At 41.1% G+C, this 24,974-nt stretch overlaps 1 protein-coding gene across 1 annotated transcript; it reads right to left on the reverse strand.

Annotated features, from left to right (window-relative positions):
• Positions 1-3,879: 3,879 nt before the first annotated feature.
• nr2f5 (nuclear receptor subfamily 2, group F, member 5) lies at positions 3,880-24,347 on the reverse strand. Its single transcript, XM_026317140.1, has 4 exons — positions 23,172-24,347; positions 12,788-13,068; positions 10,581-10,827; positions 3,880-6,125 (listed from the first exon to the last, which is right to left on the reverse strand). Exons 1-4 carry the CDS (start codon positions 23,536-23,538, stop codon positions 5,806-5,808), a joined length of 1,215 nt encoding a protein of 404 aa, XP_026172925.1. The 5' UTR covers positions 23,539-24,347; the 3' UTR covers positions 3,880-5,805.
• Between the last annotated feature and the right edge of the window lie 627 nt (positions 24,348-24,974).

Here is a 24,974-nt window from a genome sequence, read left to right on the forward strand (position 1 = left end):
TTCAGGGGATCTGGAAATGCTAAATGGGGGTGTGTTGATTCTGGAAATGGGGGTATTGCTTTTGGGACATCTTCACAAACAGTCTACTGTTGGGCCACACACGTCGACACAGATCTAATTCATTATAATATTAGCTTTGGAGATGCATTGCTCTATATATCAAGTGTCAAGAGGGCGTGCTTGGTTTCAGGCCTGCCCTTTTTGTCATGCATTCAATTATAAATCATACAAAAAAAACAAGAGGAAATTAATGAAACTAAAAATGAACTTTGGCTTTGTCTTGTTCACATAAACCAGATTTTCAGCTGCATTTGTTGTGGTACAAAAATGTTATGGATTATAAAAACCTATGGAACTAAAGAAAGAAAGATGTTTTGTATATGCAAAAAGTTAAAAAAAAGACCAGTTAACTGAAGCTGCTGAAGAGGACTATAATTATCAATTAAAGCAGTATTGGTGATAAGGTGGCAACAGTGTGGTAAGAGCCCAAACTCAGGTAGAGTCACCAGTTAACCTAACCTGCATGTGTTTGGACTGCGGGAGGAAGCCCAGTAAAACCGACACAGATATGGGGAGAAGATGCAAACTCAACACAGGAAGGCCCTGGGTTTAAACAGGATTTGAACCCTGAATCTTCTTGTTATGGTGCGACAGTGCTGAATCTCCGTCCTGCTGCATAATTACATGCATATGTTTTCAGCTGAGAGGAAAAGACTGTTGTCAGTTCATTTAAGAATGAGAAAGAACTGAGCAACAACAGTGTCATCACATACCGTTAGGTTATTGATCCCTGTAAGAACAGACACCTTTTCTTAGGACAGCTGAGAATAAACGTTGCCCAACAGAAAGCCTTGCTGCTCCGACGGGACAGCGGTCACTGATACAACTGTCAAGCCTCATCCTCCTCCCTTTCATTTAATACTCCACTACATTTTGATCGCAAGCCAGTAAGTGGGACCTCTTTGAGGGAGACAAAGAGTGACCTCAATTCAGTCTGACACCCGACCTATCGATCTGGGCAGCTGTATCCCCCAGAGATGGATGTGTAGCTCGCCCTTGTACTCCTACTATTCACATTCAGCAACAAAACGTGCATTCTTATTAAACAAAATCACTCCCCATGTCTCGCCTTCTTTACCCAAGTCTAAATTACTCTCACAACAACCTGCTTTCACAGGGCTTCCTCCTCCCACATAGGGCACTGTTCATCTTCAGTGAGGCCCTTTTGCTAAATTGAAAGTGTGTCATAACAAATAGAGAAGGTGTCTAGTTTAAATGTATGTGACTGGTGCTGATATCATCTCTGTCAAAGGAGCATCCCTTGTATTTTAAACACAGGGACTGTGACATGGACCCAGGACAATTACTGTCAGAGCACATGGGGTGATGAATCTGCTGCCTTATTGTGTTTGTCATCTCGACCTCTGGCTGGGATCTGATTGGTTTGGCTGCCTACTTACTGATGGTTCAGATAGATCCATTGTTTCTGTGGCTTGCTGCTGGTTATGCCAAAGTCCATCTAAATATGTTCAACTAATACTATTAAATCAAATTTCACCTAGTGTAAATGAAGCATTTCATCTATTTTCATCTATTCTCTGTAAATAGCTTATATATACCATTGTTAGTTAGTACCATATATAAAAACAATTAGTTCAATTAGCCCAAATCCACGACGTGCTAAATCTCTAGACATTAGCCTACAATGCAGATCTATAAAAATAAGCACATACTTGTAATATGCAAAGTAGTTTAGCCACATAGAAAAACTGTAATTGCTACATTTGGTCCTGTAGGGTGTGATATTTACTGACTTCCATTTGTATCTTGAAGCAGCATATTTTGCTTTTATGGTTTGTGCTGAGCCCAGTGTTTGCCATAAATGGCAGGTGTGCAAAATTGAAGTGCAAAAGTAATTCAGCTTCTGCCATTCAAAGGAGCTATGTCAGTTTGATTTACCTGTACACATAAACATGCATACACACACACACACACACACACACACCTCTGGGCCACATGTGTTTTTTATATTCATATGGTGAAGGAAAGAAAAAAAATGCGCGCCTCCAAAATGGAGGTTGAGGGGTCATGGTGTTCGGCCAGGACTGACAGCTCTGAAATGAAGGCATAAGTCAATCAGCAACTCTTCACACGCACAAGCGCGCACACACACACACTCACACACACACGCACACACTCACATGCACACACAGAAACCGGGAAGCAAGATGGTGGTGGGCGGTTAAGAGAGTGGGTGGGGATTGAGGGATTGGGGGAGGTAGGTGGAGGCAAGGAGGGTGGGTGTAAAGGGCACAAGGTTACCATGTGTGGGAGTGTGTCTTTATGTGTGTGTGGTGTGAAGGAGGTAACTTGACATCATGTTTGAGAGTTTAGGCACAAACCTGTACTCGTCCATTTCTCCGTCTTTCTTTTGTCGCCTCTCTACTTCACCATCTGACAGTTACCACTGCCAGCAGCTATATTTACCCAAACTTAAACACACAAGCATGCACACGTACATGTACACCTAGTGAAACACCTTGAACCCAAAGGTCAAAGACCATGTGTGCACTTTTGAGCACGCACGCACACACAAACACGCACACACACACAGGTCATGCTGTTTGTTTACTTTTTGTCACACACCAGGCAGGCCTGTATCAACATTTGGCCTGCGTCCCAGCAGGAAAACCCCTATTTTGTTTAAAATCACTGATCGATCACAGTATCGACCAGCACGTTCCTCTTTTCCTCACTGATTTAAAGTGCTCTTTGGAAAAAGCAATCTGTGAGCAGTAGAATTATTTATCCTTAATGATATGAGGTGGAAGTGTTTTACTGATGTCAGGTTTGAAAATACTGCTAATGCTATGAATAGGACAAATGAACAGAGATCATCTATAGACTACTTCACAGATTTTAAGAGAACTTGTAACGACCTTCAGTAAACCAGAATTAAAAGAACAAAAATCAAACAAGATGTGATCAGTGAGTTTTTAAAAACTATATTTAAAAGATAAAGATATCTTTTAAATATAGTTTTTAAAAACTATATTTAAAAGATAAAGATATCTTTTTGTATATAGGTTTGTTCTATCTTAAGTTTTCAAGATATAGGAAGTTTTAAAATGGCACTGCACTGATTGCATCTCCCCATGAGGAGCTCTTCTCTGAATTTGGAGGCATAATGTCTTAAACTTTAAGAACATTTGAATATCTGTTAAATAGCCCAGATTATTTCTGCTTGGGAATAAAGACTACAAATTCATAACCAAAAGCCTTTATTATGATTATGAATGTAGATCTTAAAACAATGTGGCCATTTATGAGACTGGGAGAGTCTTAAAAGAACAAACTAATTTGGGTCCTTGGGAGTATAAGTATTAATTTTGCCCATAGACAATGTTATGTGACTCACAGTTTGAGCACTTCTTTGGCTTCCATGTGCGTGAAACTCTCCCCAGCTGAATCTATAGGACAAGAGATAAGCAACTGCATCAGAAGATATCTGGTTGTTTGTAGAAGTCAGAGCTACAAGGCAGTGTAAAGTGAAACTTGGGAGGGTGCATATCAAGAAGAAACAGCTGATTACCGACCTCAATATTCTGTTATGTGCTTAAGATTCACAGAATCTGAAGCTGACAGTGCATCAACCTGCAGCTTAAATCAATTTACTTTTGAATAATGGATCAGCAAAAGAACACTGAACCTACCTACCACCTCTGACTGGCTTTTTATCCATAGCAATTGCACCATGTCACACTAATGAAAAAAACATGAAAGTCATAAAACAAACTGTAGAACAAAAGTCAGAACATCTTAATTTTGCTGCTTCAATTTTGGCAAACATGGACTCAAGATATCAGTGAAAGCAGAAAATTTACTGTGAACAAAATTTTATTTCAATTAATGGATAATCCATATTTCCAAACAAAAATAGAGGGGATAAAAACAAACTCAGAGATATTTTCTGTGAATTCATTTATCAACAAAACTTTCCAAGGTCCCAGGTGGCTTTCCAAAACCAATACCTGACATTGAAGCCATAGTGCCATGTGGAAATGTGAGACAGGCTGTAGAAACAAATTTGCTTCCCTCAACAGGAAGAAAAAAAAAACTCAATAATCCTAAGCTAAGTCACAGTCATAAGTCCAACTAGGATAATAATGTAACATAGACTGAGGTTTTCAGAGGTTAGTGATACATTTCTCTACAGTATCGGTACAATAAGCTCAAATGACATGAGTTTAGGGGGTTTTCCCTACATGACAATATCATCAGGAAGTGGAAAAGAACTTTCATGAGGTCTAAAAAATGAAAGTGCTGATAATGGTAAAGCAGAAATATCTGCTTTTTTATGTTTTTATCAATATTTTAACTTGAAACCTTAATCTCTGTTTTGTGAATCACTTTTCTGTGCACAGTATCCATTTTTTCTTACATCACGTGAGTTCATTTCCTCTCCTGACAGGACATAATACCTGTTATAACAGGTAACGAGAGATTATGGCACAGTCATAAGATAAATGCTCAGTGACAAAACCTTTGTTCTAAGGCAAGTACAGCTAGTTTTGTAAAATGCTCAGCAGTCCAAAAGGTCCAAGACTGACAATCATGACTCACAACAAAGAGGATGAGTTGTGTCACTCCTGTGATAGCATCATGTAAGGAGTTACAGTTATAATAGGCCTTTCGAATAAGTAAAAAGATAGATCGATCAAACGGTGTAGGGTAGCAAGAATCTACCAGTGCTGTGATTGTATAGAAGTGAATAAGTGTAGGTTCTGACTAGTTTGCAATGCAAGTGCCTAAGCTTTTATTTGTATTTATTTTTACAAACTCCATATCTCCCCCTGAGACCCAAACACAAGTATATAGTCTAATTATAGACAAACCAAACATTACATTTTCACCACCAACACTATCACAAAAATAATCCAAACAATATGCATTTTTCAGCTTTGGCACAGGCTGATAAGTGTAAATTTTACTGGGTTTGTCTTTTTGTTCTTGTTCTTGGCAAGTCTGTCTGTGTCTGTCTGTCTCTGTCTGTCTACCCACCCTTTGAACCTGAGCTTTTCCCATTTAACCCTAATATGCTATAGATGCCTATGAATCAATGATATACTGTACATATGGACACAATCATGAGTTTTCTCCCCATAGAAACAGTGCTAATACAAACACACACAATAAAACATGTTCTCTGCAAAAGTCCAAGACATTTTGGCATTTTTCTTTTTTTAATGGCTTCTGGTTTTCTTTTTAAAAATTTGTAAATATACAATGGGCCTTGTGCTCTTAGCTGTAGAGTCCCATTGGCAAAGCCCTTACTCAGTACTGGCCATACTGGGATGCTTGTACACAGCCTCACTGAATGTAGGCAAAGCACCAACAGTAAAGCAAATGTTTTGTCTCTTGCTGACTTGCATGGGGTTTGAGACTGGCATATGAAGTGAGTCCAACAGACCTGCTGGTGAACTGCGCAATAACCTGTTCTACCAAACTGTCCATCTTGTGCCACATCTCAAATGCAGACTATGCAGTTGTGCGAGGGACTGGAACAGGCCACCAAGTTTCTGCACTGGTGGTGGTTGAATGAATGGCTGGTTTGTCTAACTGGCATAGTGACAGATTATACAGTCAGTCTGGTTTTTCAGTGGAATGGTGAGGAAGATGCTTCCTCCAAGAAAGCTGAGACATTGAACGCAGAGAATGAAAGAAGGAAGGATGGGTGGATGAGTAGTTAGATGGACGTTCAGGCTGAATTTCTCAGGCAGCTTCTTCTGCATCAGTCTGTCCCCCTCATGGCCCATTCTCATTGTAGTGGAGGGAGATGGGCCGCTCGCGCTGCACAGTAGGCATGTAGGGCCAGTTGTAGCTAGAGCCAGAGAGCAGCATGTCGCGAAGCAATGTCTCAATGGGCGTCTTGCCCACCAGCCGCACAAAAAACAGCTGCTCAATGACCGGGGAGGAGACGATGCGCAAGGACGGCAGGCGGAGAAGGAGGCGTCCAAAGCGGTTTGGTTGGCTGGGGTACTGGTTCCTCACATACTCCTCAAGAGCACACTGAGACTTCTCCTGGATGCTCTCCACGTGGGCAACATCTGACAACCCCATAGCATCTAGAAAAAAGGAAGAGGGTTAAGGATCATTATATTTTATCAAAAATCTTCAATATTTTTTCTGAAAGGACACTACAACTTAGTAAACAGAATCTAAGAAACATGAGCACTTGTCTCTTCATGAAACTGATGCAGATGATGGTGAGGAGCTCAGATTACATATCATTAATGTCTTTCGAGAAGGTCAATGTGTGAAATTCAATGATCATTGTGCAGTAAATTCCAACAACCTGAACCAGAGACCCCTAGCCAATCACAGTTGCTGGTCTTTCACAGTGTGAGACTGTGCAAAGGTGATGGGTCGTCAGGCTGCAGAGAGATTTGCAGGATCGGTATGCCAACAACCAAGGGTCACAAAATACATGTTGTGAAATATCATGGCATCTAAATCTTCCTGCTAATTTTCCTCTATGACAAATAAAATACCACACCTGAGACATATTTCAGACCCAATATCCCGTATCTGTTTGTAGTCTGTTACTAGCATGATATTGTTTAATCTGCTCAGCATAATGAAGAAATACCAGTCAGATGAATAAGGCTTAAATTTTGCTAGTATTTAGTATAAAATTTGTTGCACACTGAACATGTGTGGTTCAGTCTGAAGTCCTGACCTGATATTCTACCATAAATTAAATCTAAGTTCACCAAGAGATAAAAAGAAAGATAACTTAGAGGGGTACTCAGAGAAATCTAGCTCCAACTTGAGGAAATTGAGGTTGTCACTGCTGAGATATGAATCTACCACACCCCTGTGGTCTGTGTTCATGGCACACTACTGTGTTCCCTTTCCCCACAGCTGGAGGTCATGTCTGCCTTCTGCCTCCTCACACCTCCCATATTCCTGGCTCCCACCTTGGCAAGAGTCTCACACAAGCACGAGTGTGTAACACTGTGCGCAATACTTTTCACACCCTCTGTGTGCAGGGGAGAGGATGACAGGTTTAGCAAAGGAGGTCAGAGATGTGTGATCTCAAAACAAAGCCATATTTTACTGTACTCTGCCATATACTGTACACTGAGTGGGACTGCTCTCTGACTGTGCCCCTTCAGTGAACCCTCATTTGGATGACAGGTTTTCAATGAGGGCAATTTCTTCTCAAGCGCTTTCTTTTAGTCTAAAAGCACTAGTCCCTACGTTTTAACCTGTCACCTTGGATAGTGGGTTCCCTTTGTCATCTCACACTTTTATCTGCCCCCTGTGTAAACTCCTCTCTGCTGGGCCTCAGTTGTACACAACAAAAAAAATTTAATTTACCTCATATTTTAATCGAGCATGTCAACCCATCCCCACCCCCAGCGGCCACTATTCTCATCATTCTGGATGAATAATTGCTCCCACTTCGGCTGTATTTCCCTCCACTCAGGGATATGGCAGCTGGACTGCTTTTTTTTGCTGGGCCGCCATTTTGGGTCCTGCGTGACAAGGCGGTCAGTGCCTGGTTGGGATTAGTGAAGCTGTCTGTGTGACTGAAACCACTTCGCGTGCTGAAGCGACAGCTCTGTGGGTGTCCTTCCACGCCAAGCGCTCTGTCTTTTGTCTGATCCTTGGGCACACACTAGTCCATTGGGGGTTAGGGATCAGGGTGGTAGGACTGAGATGCCCATTCTCTGATGTGGCTTGATGGGACTGTGTTTCACAAGGGGAGAGGAGGGAGGAGACTCAGAGGGAGGTGGAGCCGATTGGCGTTTGCCTGAGCTTGTTGGCTCATCTTAGCAGGTCTGCAGGAATCAGGTTTATTAACGTGTCTGTGTAGTCGTGTGCATGTGAGCATGTCTGTCTGCATTACATTCAAATTTCTTTTCATATCTGTACGTTTCACTACATGTATTGTTTTCTGGAGTCTTTTGGTAAGACGTGCAGTTTTTGCAATGAGTGTACAAGTGAGTACATCTGCCTGCATACAGGGAAGTCACATGGGATGCTCAAGGCTACAGGGGTTATGTAGGTCATGGCTGAGGCTGCGGCGAATCCTCCATCTCACTGAAACCCACAATACATAATTCAACTCCCAAGGTGGGGGCAGGGGTCCCCGGGCCTGGGCTGGGTTTGGGGAGCTTAGGGAGGAGGGGTGGATGACTGGTTTCAATAATAGATGGGATCATGAAGCAGAGATGGCTGAAAGCGGAAAAGAGAAGGGAGAGGTGGATCCACAGCAATCCACATTCATGGAGGAGAGATGCTAGGTGTACACAGAGTGGATCTGACAAGCCGTGCAAGGGAGAAATGAGGGAAAATGCAATAAAAATCACAGAAAAGTGACATCTCGGTGTTGGCTTATTCACCATACGTTTCCCCCTGGGTCACAAAGCATGATCTCTCAGAGAAGCATCCCAGATGTGACAGTATTTTGGCTGGAGCTGGAGCACAGTGACTGTTGGGATAAACCTCAACAGGGTTTGTGTATAATCTGTATCAAAACATTGCATATCCTATGGGTTATTCCAAATGTAAAATCATTAGAGTTTGATTTAATCTTATCTGAAGCACAGTAGCGAGACCCTAAACTAAGATGGTGGAGGTGTCAGGCTCAACTGCCCTATTTTTTCTAAAGAGATTTGGATACAAACAGACAACTGTGCTAACTTAAACACATTTTCTTTGTCACGAAATAACTACATTACAATGAGGCAATGGAATATTTAGGGTATTAATTAACATAACAACACAAGATTTCAGACAGTGTTGACTGAATGTCAATGTCAAAGTTTCTATTTAAACCAGGTGTAATGTAAATGAAAAAGTCATTGCTTGTCCATCAGTCTTCCTTAAACATGTTTTGTGAACAATGCATACATACATGTGGGGCAGAAAGTCAATAAAAACAGTGCAGTCTAAGAAAAAGCTAAAAACTTCAGGTATAAACTTAAAGTGATTTAAGTGAGACAAGCTGCTACTCACAGGGTCAATAGCTGCTTTTTAAAGTATGAGAGCGCGATCAAATTACAACAAAATTCATGAAGGGCAGAGACCATGACTGAGTAGTGGGAGGACTGTTGCAACAGCATTTACATATGGAGCCAATGAGCCAATATCTACTGCAGCATTAGAGGTCACCTCTCGGTCAGGCTCAGTGGAAGTTAGAAGTTTGTGTGCTGAATACAGCTGGAGTCGGCCTCATTTGTCTGAGCTCAAACCGGCTTTCATTGCAGCGGTGGGAAAAAATGTTTCTTACAGCTAAAGACACGTAATGTCTTATTCAGAGGTGAAATGATTATATAACAGACAACCTTTAAAAAAAACAAAGCCACGCTGTATGTCTGCATATTCAAAAAAGAAGTGGTTGGATTATTATATTGGTTGCACAAGAGGTTTTAAAATGTCCTTTTCTCTGCACTGTGAGGGGTAAATATTTTTATAGACCAAAGTGAGAAAAGATTTAAGATTCAGTACTTTATCACCATGTCGAAAACTCTCCTCAACCACTTGAACTGGACTAATTAGATGTTTTTTGCATTATGAAAGTGACTGTATTTATCTATTGTTTGTGAAAACAATATAATTAATTGTATTGTATTTTTAGAGTGACTTTGTGCTTCTGCCCTCGTTAACTTGACTGCATTCAGTTCAGACTGCTGCCTTCAAAGTGTTGGGAGAATATTTCTGATCTGCTATGCTAACAAACGAGCTAAATAACATTAAGTACTTCATAGTGCATTAAATATGTGTAGGCACCTCTAATAGGAAGTTTGCTTTGGTGATGTTTAACAGACAGAATAAACCTCCTCTTGGCTTTCTCCAATTCAGGTTAAGCTGTTTATGTGTTTTGATACCTCAGATTAAGCATCCATGTTGACAATACATACTAGACCAATTAACAGAATATTTCTGAGGTCACCTGCATGCTGCGCCGCCTCTTTTCTGTCTGAGCAATAGTAAAGTTGTTCACAGCATGAGGGTTATGCTCATGTCGTCATCAGCTTGTACCAAGGGAAAAATAAAAGAGTGGAAACCAACCTACACAAAGAAGTGGATCTAATTGATTTTTCAGAAATTTTGATTTTGCTTTATTATATCATAGACTAACAGTTGAGGATCTTTTCTGTCATGTTTTTCTATTTATATTTTTTGTATCTTTTTCTCTGAAACAACTGCATCCTCAGAGTCAGGACCTCTCTCTGCAGTTTCTCTTGCTTCTTTCCATCTATGTCCTAGTGGATTAAAAACATTCAGCTGGATCAGAGAATGTTGCTACTTCAGGACTGTCATGCTTTTTGAGCACATGGTGATATTCCACAATAATAAATTTGACTTGTTTTGTGTTAACATGAAAAGTGCAAATTTGTCAGTCCATGAGTAAAAGTGGAAATGTGGCCATTGTGACACTTTAACAGACCCTAGTTGAAATTGATTTGGGTGCAAAAAAAATATTTCCCAGAGTCTGGGGGTCACCCACCTCCAATTACACTGTATAAACTCAATATACTGTTGAAATGTCATGCAGACAAACTCACCAGACGTGAAGAGCACAATGGACTTGAGGCATGAATATTCAGCTGTATCAACCTGCAGGGCCTTCAGCTTCTCCACCTGCTCTTGGAAGACGCGGATATGGTCCATGAAGGCCACCACACGTTCTGCTGACATGGGCGAGGCGTGCAGGCCAGCCGCTGCCAACAGTGGGGCCACGTGAAGGGGCATGGAGCATTGGGCAGCATTGAGCACAAAAAGCTCACTCCATGACATGCGTAAGAGTGCCACCTAAATATAAATAGCAGTGTTTAATAAAGCAAGAAAATTATAACCTCCTTCCAATAAGACAGCATTTCATTTTTAAACCCAAATGTGAAAAAACAGGTGACAAAGAACTAATCACTTTTAAAGGTGTGTTTTCAGGTTTAGGTTCAGATTTAACTAATATCTGCTTTGAAGATGGTGATGTTTCATTGTGTACACACAGGATAGGAGAAGAAGGAAGAATACAGAAACCAGGCACATTACAGAGAGTTTCCATGAAAAATTGATTTTGAGGAAGAACCAACATGATGAAGCTTTTATTGTCAGTTTTAAAGGTCATGAAGATTACAAAAGAATGATGGCATGAGAACAGAAATATTCTTATCAAATCTATTATTAAAACACAGAGGTATTGTTTGTTTACATGCTTAAATCACTGGACTGACAAAATAATGCCAACTCATGGAAAAGCAGTTAAACTGTGATGTGACAGCATCATAATGACAACTTATCATATATCATTATAATGATGATAGGATAATTTATCATATATCAGATATAAGAGTAATAAGGCAAACTGCACCTTTGTATTCAAAATAAATGTAAAAACACCAAGTGGGAAGCATCTGAAAATTATGATTCATGGATCAGAAAATACCTGAATTTCTTAATGTTGCATGGAACACGACTGTTCAAATAATGACCTTAACACAAAATGGGGATATGAATACATACAGGAAATTAATGTGTAGTGCAATGTGGCATGTAGCCTAATATGGCCCACCTTCGTCATTTGTAATGACTGGTTTAGTGACCACAAGTTGTAAGTTCTTTTAAGCATTTCTCTTATTTTGTCTAGCTCAGATAGCCTGTAAGATTTCATGCTATTGGCATCAAGACAGTAGTTGATGCCGAGGCCTTCGATAGTAGGTTGAAAAGAATTACAAAAAACAAAACACTAAAACAAGGTTATTTAACACCATAGGTAAAATACTAAAGCACGTGCATAAAAGAAAGGACTGATATATTTTCCATGTCGACATGACATTAATGATATATTAATGTTACAGGGTAATGGTGCAGCTATAGCATGACATTTTTGTGATGACTATGTCTACCTAAGGTGTATGTGAATATTTATAGGTCAGGCGATCACTCTGTGCCAAGACTTTACAGCTGGTATAAATCTGCATCTGCAGGATTGATGTCAGGTCCATTCTGAATGTTACGAGAGGCTGTTTCTGGCGTCAGTGAAAAACAAAAACGGATTACTTTTTATATGCCACTAAGTGATGATTAACAAAAGAGGGAAAGAAAAATAATATGTCAGCATTTTCTATTATTTATTGTCTCATTTCTTTTTTTAAAGTGTAAACGGGGAAAATGTCATGAGGTATCTGGTTATTTTTCATATATCATGAAATTATGGACTTTCATTAGATTACAGCTCTCTTTCAGTTTTGATTCAATAGAAAAGTAGAATCTAATTATGTTTATGGCTCCATGTCTTACTCACTGATTCTACATATTGTACAAAAACAGACATGGACAAGGACTAATTTTCTACATTGTTAGGCTAAAACATAATCCCCATTCTCAACTTTTTTCCTTTGCATAGTTTATTGAAGGAATAGTTGAACATTTTTAGTCCAGCACAACATGCCTCATGCATTTTCTACCAATTAAACAAATGTAATATGACCTGATATTAAGGTTGTTTTTCAGGTGTTGGCAGGTGTATGTTACCTTTGGAAATAACCAGAGAGCTCCCCATTCCCAGTCTTTATGCTAAGCTAAGAAGCTGCTGGCTGTAGCTTCACTGCTGTAAAGAATAACAGTTGTATTGTTATTCTTACCTAAGTGGGCATTAGGTAAGAATAACAGCATGGGTATTAAAAGAGAATATGCTGGGGAAAGGAGTGGACTTTGGTTCGATGAATATTTTAAAGTCTAATACACAAAATCATCAAAGTGGCTGACTCACCTGGTCCATGAGCTGCAGATCTGGGAAGAACGGGATGTTCTTGGCCCATTCAACAGCACTAAACAGTAACCTGGCCGCCAGCTCACAAATGTTCTCAATGCCCATCAGGTTGTTTCCCTGCATGCACTGGGACCCATAGCGAGACGTGGGGTAGGGCTCTGCTCGCAGCAGCAGAGAGATGAAGCCGGACAGATAGGGCTGGCCATTGTACGGGTCAGTGCCGTTGGTCAGGTACTGTCCAGGGCTGCTCTGAGAGTTTGATGTACGCCCTCGTTGTACAGCTGATTGAAAACAGAATAGATGAAGATAAGAACTCAGCTGTGTAAATCTGAACATTTAACATTTTCCAATGTTTTTGTCTTTTCTTTCTTTGCAAACATTTCAGGACTGTCTTTTAACATTTAACAGATGATAAATATCTGTCACCAGGTTGTTATTACACCTTTTTGATTTAAGAGACATGCTATAATAATATGTGATACACCTGAACCTGGTTTACATCCGTACGACCTCAGCGTGATCTACGTGAAAAGTGAGATGTAAAAGCGTGAAACAGAAGAAGAGGAGGCAGGGGTGGGGGGTTGCAGAATGGGGTCAAAGGGGCAAAAAGTGCGGAGACGGGAACATTTCTCTGACTCCTAAATATGTCAATGCTTGACTTTTCAGTGGAGCAGTAGAAAATGGCCAGGCCATTCCACACTGCTGTTGTGCATCAATGAGTAATGACAAGCAGCAGCTGGTAAAGATATAACACTTCTTCACACCTACATATGTTATGCGCTCACATATGCATGCACACACATCACACATGAATACATACAGTAATACCCCCCTCCCTCATGGCAAATGGCTTAGCCTGAGGCGAAAAGGGCACACAAAGGCCACACATACACACACACAAATACCAAACCCCCTCCCCGTGTGGAGCGATGATGATGCGGCGACTGCTCAAAGGCCCATTTGGAAAACACCTGTTCAGCCATTCCCACTGTCTGACTAATAACTTCATCTACAGTTACACAGAGCGAGTGAGAAAGGGGAGACAGAGGCAATGAAAATGCAAAGGGGGCCACGTGTGGGGGGAAAAATGAGGTAAAAGGGTGAAATGATGAGATAAGGTGGAGAAGGAGAGAGTGAGAGGTGAGTAAGTTGAAAAAAGGAGACGGGGGGCAGGGAGGGGAGAGGGTGGAGAGGGGGGAAAGATAGAGAAGGTGTTGAGTACAAGATGTTTGAATATAGCCTGAAATGAGGCTTCAGATAGAGAGCGATGGTTTACATAAAGAGACAGGTGGAAGCAGGAGGCGGAGAGAAGGGTAAAAGAAAGGGGGAAAGGAGGGGTTTGGAAAATGCTTTTCAACTCTGCATCACCTGTCACCTCACACATAGCAGCTGTGTCAATTGAATGCACCGTGGCACGTCTGAAAAAACTAGAGGTCAAATCACTCAAGAGTGTTATAAAAATGCCTTTTTTCTAGCCCATCGTCCACGAGGAAAAAAAATGCTTCTGCACAAAAGGTGCTGACCTCAAACTACTAGTTTTCCCTGTGAACTTGTGTCAACCCGTGTTCCCAGAAAAGAATGTGGTCTCCTTTGGCAAACAGTGCAGTCTCACTATGAAGAGGTGTTGCCTGTCACAAAGACAACGTTGCACAATAGGACATTCCTTGTCACTTGCACTCCAGCAGCTCTTGTCTTGTTTTACAAAGGACGGTTGTCAGATTAGCCACACTGGTTGTCATAGATTATGTGGTCAAATATGCTCACTTCAGGCACTCTGAGGTGTGAAGTGAGAGACTAAATCCTACAGTGTGGTTACCGTCAGGAAGTTATTGTAATGCTGGTTTGTAAAAGACTCTTAAATAAATAAATCTTCTGAATTAAACTGGCACATAGAAGCAGTTTTGGACCTGACATCCCACTCAGCACATCATTTGTTTGTGCTTTCCAAAACCGTTAGAAAAGGCTGTTGACAAAATAAACCTGTTTGATGATGGTGGTGAAGGTTTGGTTAGGGTTATGGAAAGATGATTATGGTTAAAATCAGTATGGTACTCAGTTTGGAAGACCTTAAGCCTTATGGTTACAATAATAACCTCATGACTGTTTACAGAATAATCAGTGGAAACAAACAGGAGCCTCTCGTGTTAAAATCCAATGTTTTGGGAGTCCCAGAAGGCGTCCCAGCCTCCATCTTTAGTTATAATTAGCCACTAGAGAACCTTGTCCCTTGAATGTAAACTGATGTCATTTTACAGGGCAGTTTCTTAAATGACTCATTCTGTGGTTTTCTTTAGGAGAACACAGTCTCAGAAGACTCTCCCCTGACTGTCGGTGTAAGTCTGAGAACTACGATGGCCTAAAACTGTCACCCTGTCCAAGCTTGTTAATGTTTCATCTACAAAAAAAACTCTACAGGTAGGGATAACCTGATTCCACAACTTTCTGGCTTCTCACTAACGTACTGAACAAGCTGAAAAACACAATGTCTCGGACCTCCATAGAAAATTAATCAAATTCATCAAAATTCAATGGCATTACACAAATTCCTCGACCTGCTGGGACCCTGCTGCTTCTGATGTTGCTGATTTATGAATTCACAGCTATTAATCTGCTCTCATATTGATTAGTGGTTAATCTTGCAGATGGTGGCAAATCTATTTGATCCACTTGACTTTTGAAAAGCCTCATTGTGAGGGTCACTCGTGGCTGAGAGGCAGAGCACTTGAGTACGTCTGACTGAGACACATTGCTCTCTGTTGTTCCTCGCCTACAGCTGGCTGACGACAGCAGCGAACAGAGAGGGGTGATTTAGAAAGGTCCACAGGAATAGAGAGAAAGAGACAAGAGAGGAGATAGAGGGATGTAGTATTTTGACTAAAAGGAAGGCAGAAACAGACAGCAAAAAGACAAAATGATAAAGAAATACAGATGCCTGAAGATTAGAAATAAAGAAAAAAACAAAGAATAAATTGTAGGGTGGGAGTTTAAAGTCAGATTTGCGTGTCTGCCATAACCAGTTTTCTGCTTTTTAGATGTGACTGCACTGTGACTCATTGTTTAAAGTAATTTTCTGAGCTCATCATCAACAATCAGCTTTATTTCTTCTTGGCAAATTAAATTGTTGATCTGATTCCAAATTGAGAACAGGAAAAACACTTAAAAACAACCTACAAATCCCTAAAACCCAAAACAAAACAGCATCCTGTGTAGGTAGGGCATGAAATGAGGGCACAGGAATGAGGGAGAGGAGGAAAGTGCACGCAAACAGAGGTACCATGGGACATTTCAGCTGCGACGTTCAAAATGCCACTTCAGCAAATGGCAGCTGGCAGAGTGCACGGTTCGCTGCCTGGCTGCCCTGGATTAGCCTCTGGGTCAAACTGTTAGTGGAATTACAGCAGCTAAATACAATTAAGGCCTATCAACATTTGGACTAAAAGGTCACGGTGCCGGGTAACACAGACGCATTATAGATTTGGCTCAAACTAATAGTTGCATTTAATAAGTAGCTTTTCCATTTCTAAAGCTTCCTTTGGCGGGCGAAAAATAAACACATTACCCTGCGCGAACCTGCCTGTGTTTCCTCATCACATAGTGCCACAGCTCAGCTGAATGTGCGTACGTGTTGAGTGTGAGAGGCTTATGACATTAGGAATTCAGCCATGCTGCAAGAGAAGAAAATAAAAAAAGGAAAGGTAACAGAGAGGGTTATATGCATAAAGGTATATGCCACTGCATATTTTGAAGATGTAAAAAGCTGTGATACAGTTCAGAGATCAGTGGGTGACGTGACACTAAGGTAGTATCCATGTGGCCAAAGTTTTATTTTGTCCCTGACCTTTGACCTGCAGGTCAGTGCTCTGTGGCAGGGCAGAGAGAGTCAGATAGGAGCAGAGATGAGCTAATGTGTAAACCAGGACAGAGTTACAGAGACAAACAGAGATGATACCACACAGAAAAGGGCAGAAAAATATTTATCAGGCTTTGAATACCTGGTAACAACCTTGGTGCTAAGGTCCTGTTGCTTTGGCAATTCCAGATTTGTGAAGCAAACAGTAGGCAGTGCTTTGATTGTGCTGAGGCTGACAAACACTGCTCTAGCTCGCTCTTAAACTGACAGTCCACATTTAATCTTCGCCACATTTTTACTGTTAATTATTTAGGATATAAGATGTAGTACGGATACTGCGGACTATGGTTTTAAACAGCCTGGCTGAGTCCACAGTATTTCTCCCATTGTGTGCCACTGTGCAAGTTCCTCTTATGTTTATTTTACAGGAGCATTTTCTGCTGCAAGAAAAAAAACAACATAAAACGCCTCATATATATCATCAGCCTAATACTTGTTGCATTCAGCACATCCAACACATCTCTCTCAGGAGGCCCAAAAAATAAATGATAGTGCGTTTAAACGTGTAAAGGTGTTGATATAACTGCCTGCAGGTCTGTTTATCTTGGAGTAGAAAACCTTCTAAGTGTAGCATTAAATTGATGACTGTTTACAACAGGTAACAAAGATGTGAAGGCTGTTGTTGCAGAGCACTGAACAATTACAAGTTTTACTGAGGTATAAGTTGAATTAACATTGTGTGGATGCAATTGGAGAAAGACAGAAGAAAGCAAAACAGATATTTGTTCATTACTGTTGACTACATTTCCAATCCCAAAGAAATAACTGAGAATAAACCTTTTGCACACAGAGGACTGATGCTGTCTCCAGTTGCGTGGAACATGAGGAAGCAGAGGTATGCAGCAAACGTGAGGGACACAACACAACGAGAGCACAGAAAAACCGGAGGCAGTGCAGGAGGAGAGACAGCAGTGATAGAGAGACAGACAGCAACATGGAGGACAGACGCATGAGGGTGTTTGGTAGTTTTCACTGTGTAGCTGCAGTTTCTCAGTCTGTCTCTGTCTGTGGCTTTGATGAGCCAGTTCCTGAATTAATTAGAAAGCCAAATTCGCCGTGTACTCAACGCGGCTAATTCACACTATTCTTACTTACACTTACAGCCCCTTAGTCTCTAAAGGGCAGAGCAGACATATGTTTGCTTTGCTTTGTGTGTAATTTTCAGCTTATTTTCTTAATGCAGATTTTAAAAAAAAGACATTTTGAACGCTGATGCTGTCAATGTTTAACTAAATATTTTTGCAGTAAATAGGCAATACTTTTAGCATCCCTCTAAATGCATTTCCCCACTCATCCCAAGTGGTATCTATCCATGCACATATTTTTAGGTGGATTATTTTTGACATTGTACCAAATAACAGCACCAGGATGTTCAGTAGATGTCTCTTAGGGACTTCATGAAGTAATGTCAAGGATAAAGCTGTATAAGGAACTTTCTGTGAAGCCTGTGTTACCATGGGCTCTTCTGGGTTGAAAAACTGTATAAAACTATTGCTCTAATTGAGTCCAAATGGAGACTAATAGGAGAATCTGGTATTCATGCTTCATGGCTTATTTCACTTTTTTTATTCTGCGCTACTACTACTCCATATGTGGAGTACAAATAAGATCATTAGCTCAATGCCTGAAATATAAATGTGCACAGAGCCCCTGCAGTGCTTCATTTGAGAATGTGTGTCAGATTGAAGCAGAAGGCTTGTGAAAGGTGTCTGACAGTGACTGACAAATTCTGTGCCTCTTTCTCAACTCTGTGTTATTACAAATGACACACAAAAACAGGTTGAACTGCTCAAGTCACAAGCAAAACTGTCCAGAGTCAGTCAGTATGTAAAGAGTCACTGAGTGAATGCACCTGAGAAGGTCACATCATGTTTACCTTTGTCACATTAGTGATACACTGGGATGTGCAGGAAAAGGCATAAAAAACACCTTAATACAGAGAAGGTCATTACATGTTAAAGTGCAAGATGAAACATTTTCACCTTGATGTGTCAAAAGGCATTAAAAACAGCATCATTCAACTACAGCATTCGCCCACATGCCTTTCTCTAATATTAAAGTTAGCCTTGGAGGTAACGTCATAGGCGCCAGTGTATCACTTTAATGGAGGCTGGTCAGTACTGAACAATATGTCAATGGGAGCCATTTTCCTCTGAAAGGCCTCTGATAATGAGTGTGAATGTGGTGACAGGGGTTAAGTATTTGAATTTGTCAATAGCGAAATTACTGGGAGGTAATGACAAAGCTTTTCAGAGCCAAAGTAGGCAAGACTACTGTGTTTTGGTGTTAAATTGCCCACTGTGGAATACAGATTAGTCAATACACTGTGTGTTAGACTTCAGTGCTCCAGTGGGGTCTTTACTCACTGGAGAGGCCATGGCCAGTGTGCACATTTGGACTTTGACTTCAGCCTGGCCGTTATTAATGTTTTAGTTTTGGTTGACCTATATTTTCTGCTGCTGTGGATATTTTGTCTGAGTGCAATATGGGTCAGAGGAGGCAGCACCCTTCCCACTGCACATGCTGAATGTGGCCAATACAGATTTCTGTGCTATGATTGGATTCTGAGACTATTTACTATCATTTCTAACTCTGAGTGGCTGCATGTGTTGTGTGGACACAGATGCCCAGTTTAGAAATGAATACACATACAGAGAACATGAAAATAATACTGTATATGCATGAATTAGCATATCAATCAGCATAGTAAACTATCATGTGTCTTTTTGTCCTCTGTGACATCAGTAGTTCATCCTTGTGTGGTGTTTTAAAATTAAAACATTCAGCACAGTTCAAAGGTTCTGTCAGGCCGATTCTTTTTGCCTCTCTGCTTCCTATTCAGCCCGCAAACTATACTGACAGAAAGAAACAAGTGGATGTTCTGTGTAGCTGCGCGGTGACACAATGACACTAACGCTGCCAAGGTTTCAGGGGTTTGATTCCCACTGAGGCTCTCTTAGAAATGCTTGCTGTCATACTCTGAATAAAAGTCTCCAACAGATTATATTATGTGCTACACAAGAGGCTACAGAAAGAGGTCAAACGTTCCTTTTGGGAAGAAAAAGAACTCTGACACTGAAGTACTTTTAAATCTGGTGAAACTTTGAGTGTAAACAAAGTCACCCTGCAGTCTAAGTGATATTAAACTTTATCGACAAAAGACACAATCTGTAGCCAGACAGGTTTATATTGTACTTCACTGTGAACAAAACCAATCAACACAAATAATCATAGTGATATAAGCAGTTCAATCCACCAGCTTTTTCCCTCAGCCCTACTCTGTCAAAATACATTAGGATCTATATGCTATGATGGAGTTCACGTAAAAGTAAATAGTTTTCAAAACTATTGGCAAACTTTATTTTTATTTAAACTTTAATAAAATGTATTTTCCTGATCCATCAATAGCCAGTGAATACGGTTGGAAATGGAAAGCAGAACCATCAGATGCATATTTCACCTGGATCATAACATTATGTCCTTTTTAAAACCTTTAGTGAACTTGTGAACCTGTTGAATAACGAAATATGACTTACTGCATGTGTGACCTGTGGGGAGGACAATAGGTGCTGTGTGTTTTCACAGTCCTGACATTTTTCAGGTGACACCATTAAACTTTGAATAACAGGATGCAGAAGTGATTCATTTACTAGAGATGTGAAAATAAAATAATCATTTATTTGAAGCATTGAATATTGAATATATTGAATATCTGCTGCAAAAATATTTGTATCAAATATTTTTATCAGAGTCAAATAGCGTTATTATTTAAAAATAATTATATCAGTATCTCAGTTTCTGATTTAAGACTATTAATGCTGATTAATTCTCTTTTAATTTCTGAACTGTTCTCAACTTTTATAAAGTCACTGTCAGAACCACTGGACAATGCATGGGTCTAAACAAAATTGTCCACAGTAGACAGATGGTTGCTGATAAATAAAGAGGATTTACAGACCCTGTTTAATCCCACTGACCTCAAATGCACCAAGAGATGAGCTCAATCAGTGTAAGTTGACCTGCTCCACATCTAAGCCTTTTTACACACAGCTATAATCCAACACTGAAAACAACGTTTAGAGCAAAAAGTCAGCAGATTATGAGTTTTAAAATCATATCGCTCTCAATCACTTTTGAAATAAAACTCAGCTGATCTTTTCTTCAAGATTTTCCTTCATTTAGGAAATGCTATCTGGTATTTTTTCAATGAGCCACACTTTCAGTTTCAGAGTTCCAGGACCGAAAACTCCAGTTTCAAGTGTAACAGCTCTTTAAAAAACATATGTAACCTCTGTGCCATTAAACTTTTAGTGCTTTTAAATATTTTAGTGGTTTTGATTGTAGGAATATGTTGTGTGTTTTTGATTTATGTATCATATTTATGGCTTTGGGTGTTTCTGTTTTACGCCCGTCTGCAAACTTTCCCATTTCCCATTAAGGACGAAAAAGTGACTCAACTGAGTTGAACTTCAGTTTGTCTAAAACTGAATTGGGGGGGGGGGGGGGCAATTATGCCAAATACAAAGATTTCAGAAGATAAACAAACTTATTGACAACTCCAGATAAATATTTTTTACTCTCTAGACTAGTCTACAACCCATATGTAAAGCATTATAACGTTATCTAATCTAAACAGCAAATTCCTTTACACGCTCTTGTATCCTGAACAATATGCAGCCTTCAGCTCTGTAAGGTCGCACTGCTAAAATGATGTTAACCACTTACTATAAAACTGAGCACATAACTTTTCCACCTCAGAATGGGCCTAAACAAACAAATAAAGGATTTCCCACTGAAGGTGAAAGACAGCATTTATTCTGAATCCAATTTAGCTTTCCGTTCATTTCACTGGGTGTCAATAAGAGAAATGAGATTAGGTGATTAGAAATAATCTCTTGTACTTGTATATCTTAACCTCGTTGAACTTTAAAATGTTAAGAGTTTCCTGGATCAGATGGATGTTTTTGCAGTAAATAGACTGCTGCGCGTCAGGCGATTTCCTCGGGGTCATTCAGTCGAAAAGAGCATGACCGAGTCGGAGTAGCTTGCGGTTATTTTACATGAGGTAAGACTGTGTGTACAATGTGCACACGATCGCACAGGCATCGTCAGCATGGCACGGCAGTGCACCAGCGGGAACGCTGCGGGGCTCGTCTCATCTCCGACTCTAAGAAGGACGGGTATTTCCACCCATGTATTTACAGTTCGGCTCAGGCAGAGCACAGAGGTCGGCGGGTCGTTGTGGAGAAACTGTGTGTCCTTCAACATCTCCTACCAAACTGCCCATGAGCAAGACCGTTGGCAGCGATAGGGCTGAAAATAAAAAGGGGCCAGGTGTGACATCTCCATTAAACACTTACACCTCTGAGGATAATTGAAGTCACGAGTGAGTGAAACGCACTAACTAAAGCTTGATCGCCTGTGGGTCAGCTGTTCCCATAAGTGTGTGTGTTTCGTTGCGCAGTAGCCCGTGGGCCTTTGGCATTTTCATTCATTTCATCCACGACGTTATATAAGAAAATCAAACATTAACAGACTTTCACTGGCTTTTGGAAAGAAAAACTGTCGCATCTGAATGATGGCGCCACTGGTTTCATCCAAACTGCATCAACACAAAAAAACACTGAACGCATCCCTTACGCTGCCCACACGGCAGCTGGGAGAAAGAAAATTTGGCTCCATTTTGTTCACATATTAAAATATGCGCAATGAATAGGGTGTCGCTGGTGATAATTAATAAGGGGGGCGCTCCGCTGCTCCTCTTTGGCGCTAACTGACCCGTTGTTAATCCAACACAATACAACAAATGTAGCGGCATCCTCTTATAGCGGCTTTGGGTGTCGGTGAGCAAACAGCATAATTAAAACAGGGGGACAAAAGAAGGATTTATAGAAGAGAGCGCACCGGGATGAATGGTTCCGATTTGTTGGCTCAATGTGGCAGAAGCATTGTGGTACTGTAGGTGCTGACTGTGGTACACACCGTACAAACCTTCTGATCAACAGGCGTAGCGTTTGTTACCATGACGCATATTTTACGCACAAATCTGAAAATTGCACTTTTTTGTTTCACATATGAGCGTTTACAAAAAGACTCATCTAACACATTGTCTTTTTTCACAGCAAGAGAAAATCTGTCAGTGTGGTGAAGTTAGTTTTCCAGTCTAACTCAGTCAGTGATCAGATTTTTAAATATTGTTTAAATAATACAAAGGGGAGAGTATTTACCTTTTGATTTTAGAAAAGTGAGAAAACAAATGAAACTGCACTAGAAGCTCGAGCCTGTGGGGAAATGTGGTGACTTGTTTTACAAGAATCCTTCACAGCTGCTGACTTTCAGATTTACCTGTGGCGGCTGATATTTTGCACTGAGCAACATTACGCACAGAAAAGCGTTTTGTTTACAAATGACTCTGGCGCTACAGGCTCACGTTGACATCCACCACACACCCACGAAGCACCGCTCCGGCCTTACCTTCTCTTCTCATGCCGACTTTGAGGCACTTCTTCAGCCGGCAGTACTGACACTGGTTCCGGTGGTGCTGGTCGATGGGACAGTCTCGGTTCCCTCGGCAGGTGTAAGTGAGGTTTCGCCTCACCGAGCGCTTAAAGAAGCTTTTGCAGCCCTCGCAGGTGAACTGGCCATAATGCTTCCCACTGGACTTGTCTCCGCACACCATGCAGTCCACGTTGGGGATCTTGTCCCCGGAAAGTGCGTCGTTCCCCGGGGTGGAACCATTGGGTGTCCCCGGTGCCCCGCCGGGCTCCTGGCCGCAGATCTGGAGCTGAGACCCCGGATCTGCGGAAATGTTCTCTGGCCACTGGTTTACTACCATTGCCATGCTATCCCCAAACACTTTGGTCTTTGTTTAAATCACAGAAGAAGAGTCGGACTGAGTGATAAAGATCAGTCCTGACGTCTTGGCAGAAACAACGAGGAAGGACGAAATAGGCGCTTCCCACTTCCCTCGAGGTCAGCCTGCGAGTATCGGAGTTTAAACACTGAAATCGTTTTTCTACCGAGTTCTTTCTGCAAACATCTATCAAAGTTTACAGCAGCAACGAGGCATCACCACGATCAGTGCATCAGAGCATAGCCTACAACTCCCGGTGCTCCTCGCTGCGCAGCAATCCATAAACACGTTGTTCCTCTGAGTGTAACCTCTTGGAAAAGTCAGTCCAGTAAGTCAGCGTGTCGCCTGTCAAAAGAAACTGTTACCTGACTTCTTCTCAGCCTCGACCAATTTAAAAGCACTGAATATAGCAGGTAGCAGTATTTCGCATCTGAGCAGGTCGCTCCAAACCACGCTCAGTACTGCATTTAGATCGACTCTGGAGTATCAAGCTTGATTTAATACTGACTACATCACGTGTTACTGGGGGATTTATTTAGTCCCAACAAGCTGGAAACGGTAAAACGCAAGGAGTAGACAATCCTGGTTCTTCTTCTTCTTGCGCGGTGCGATGAGGGTTTGGATGGCGACGTCAATGTGCGCTCTGATATTTATTTAACCCAACACGTCGCCTAAATCTCCTCACCGCTGCTCTGGATGATCTTCCGTGAAGGAAAACAGAAACAGTTTGAGCAGAACAGTCTTTGCCACTCGGGTGTTTTGCTTCACCCTCCTTCTCTGCCGTGTCCGACAGTCAAAGCTACAATTTGGGCAAAGTGTCACTAGCAGGCAGCCTCGTACGGCTGCCTCCATGGCGGCGCTCCATATTAGGTCATGAGTCCCAAATAAGGTCATAACCACTCCCCACAGAGGGAGAGTGGAGGGATGAAGGGTTTGTCTTGATTGGGCCCAAAAGTCTGATAAAAAAGTAAGAAGCTTTCTGATTGGATGGTGACAGGCTGGGATGGGTTTGATTGACAGGTGCGCTCGTCGTAGTTAGTTTAAAGTGGGTTTACATTAGTGTACCACTGAAAATGAAATGGGCTACTGTGCATCTACAAAACTGTAGTTAATATCAAGCTTTGAACAGACCCTGTTCTGTGATATTCTGTAGATGGATGTAAAACCAACTGAGGTTCATCTTTTAAATAAACTTCGAGGGCTAATTTAAATCTTTATGAGGTGTAGGGAAGCGATTTAAGGCTAAACTCCACTCAAATAATTATTTTCCTATTGTTACTTCACTTGGATGTTTGACCGTCACTGTGCACATGTTTATTTGCAGGGTCAAGACTGTTGTCACATTTATTTGCTGGAGGAGGAACGTTTTTCTTTCTCTGCTCACCTCAAATCTGAGTTTAATTTGTGTAGGAACAAGGTTTTTG

Source organism: Mastacembelus armatus, chromosome 16, assembly GCF_900324485.2.
Source record: "Mastacembelus armatus chromosome 16, fMasArm1.2, whole genome shotgun sequence".
NCBI lineage: Eukaryota > Metazoa > Chordata > Actinopteri > Synbranchiformes > Mastacembelidae > Mastacembelus > Mastacembelus armatus.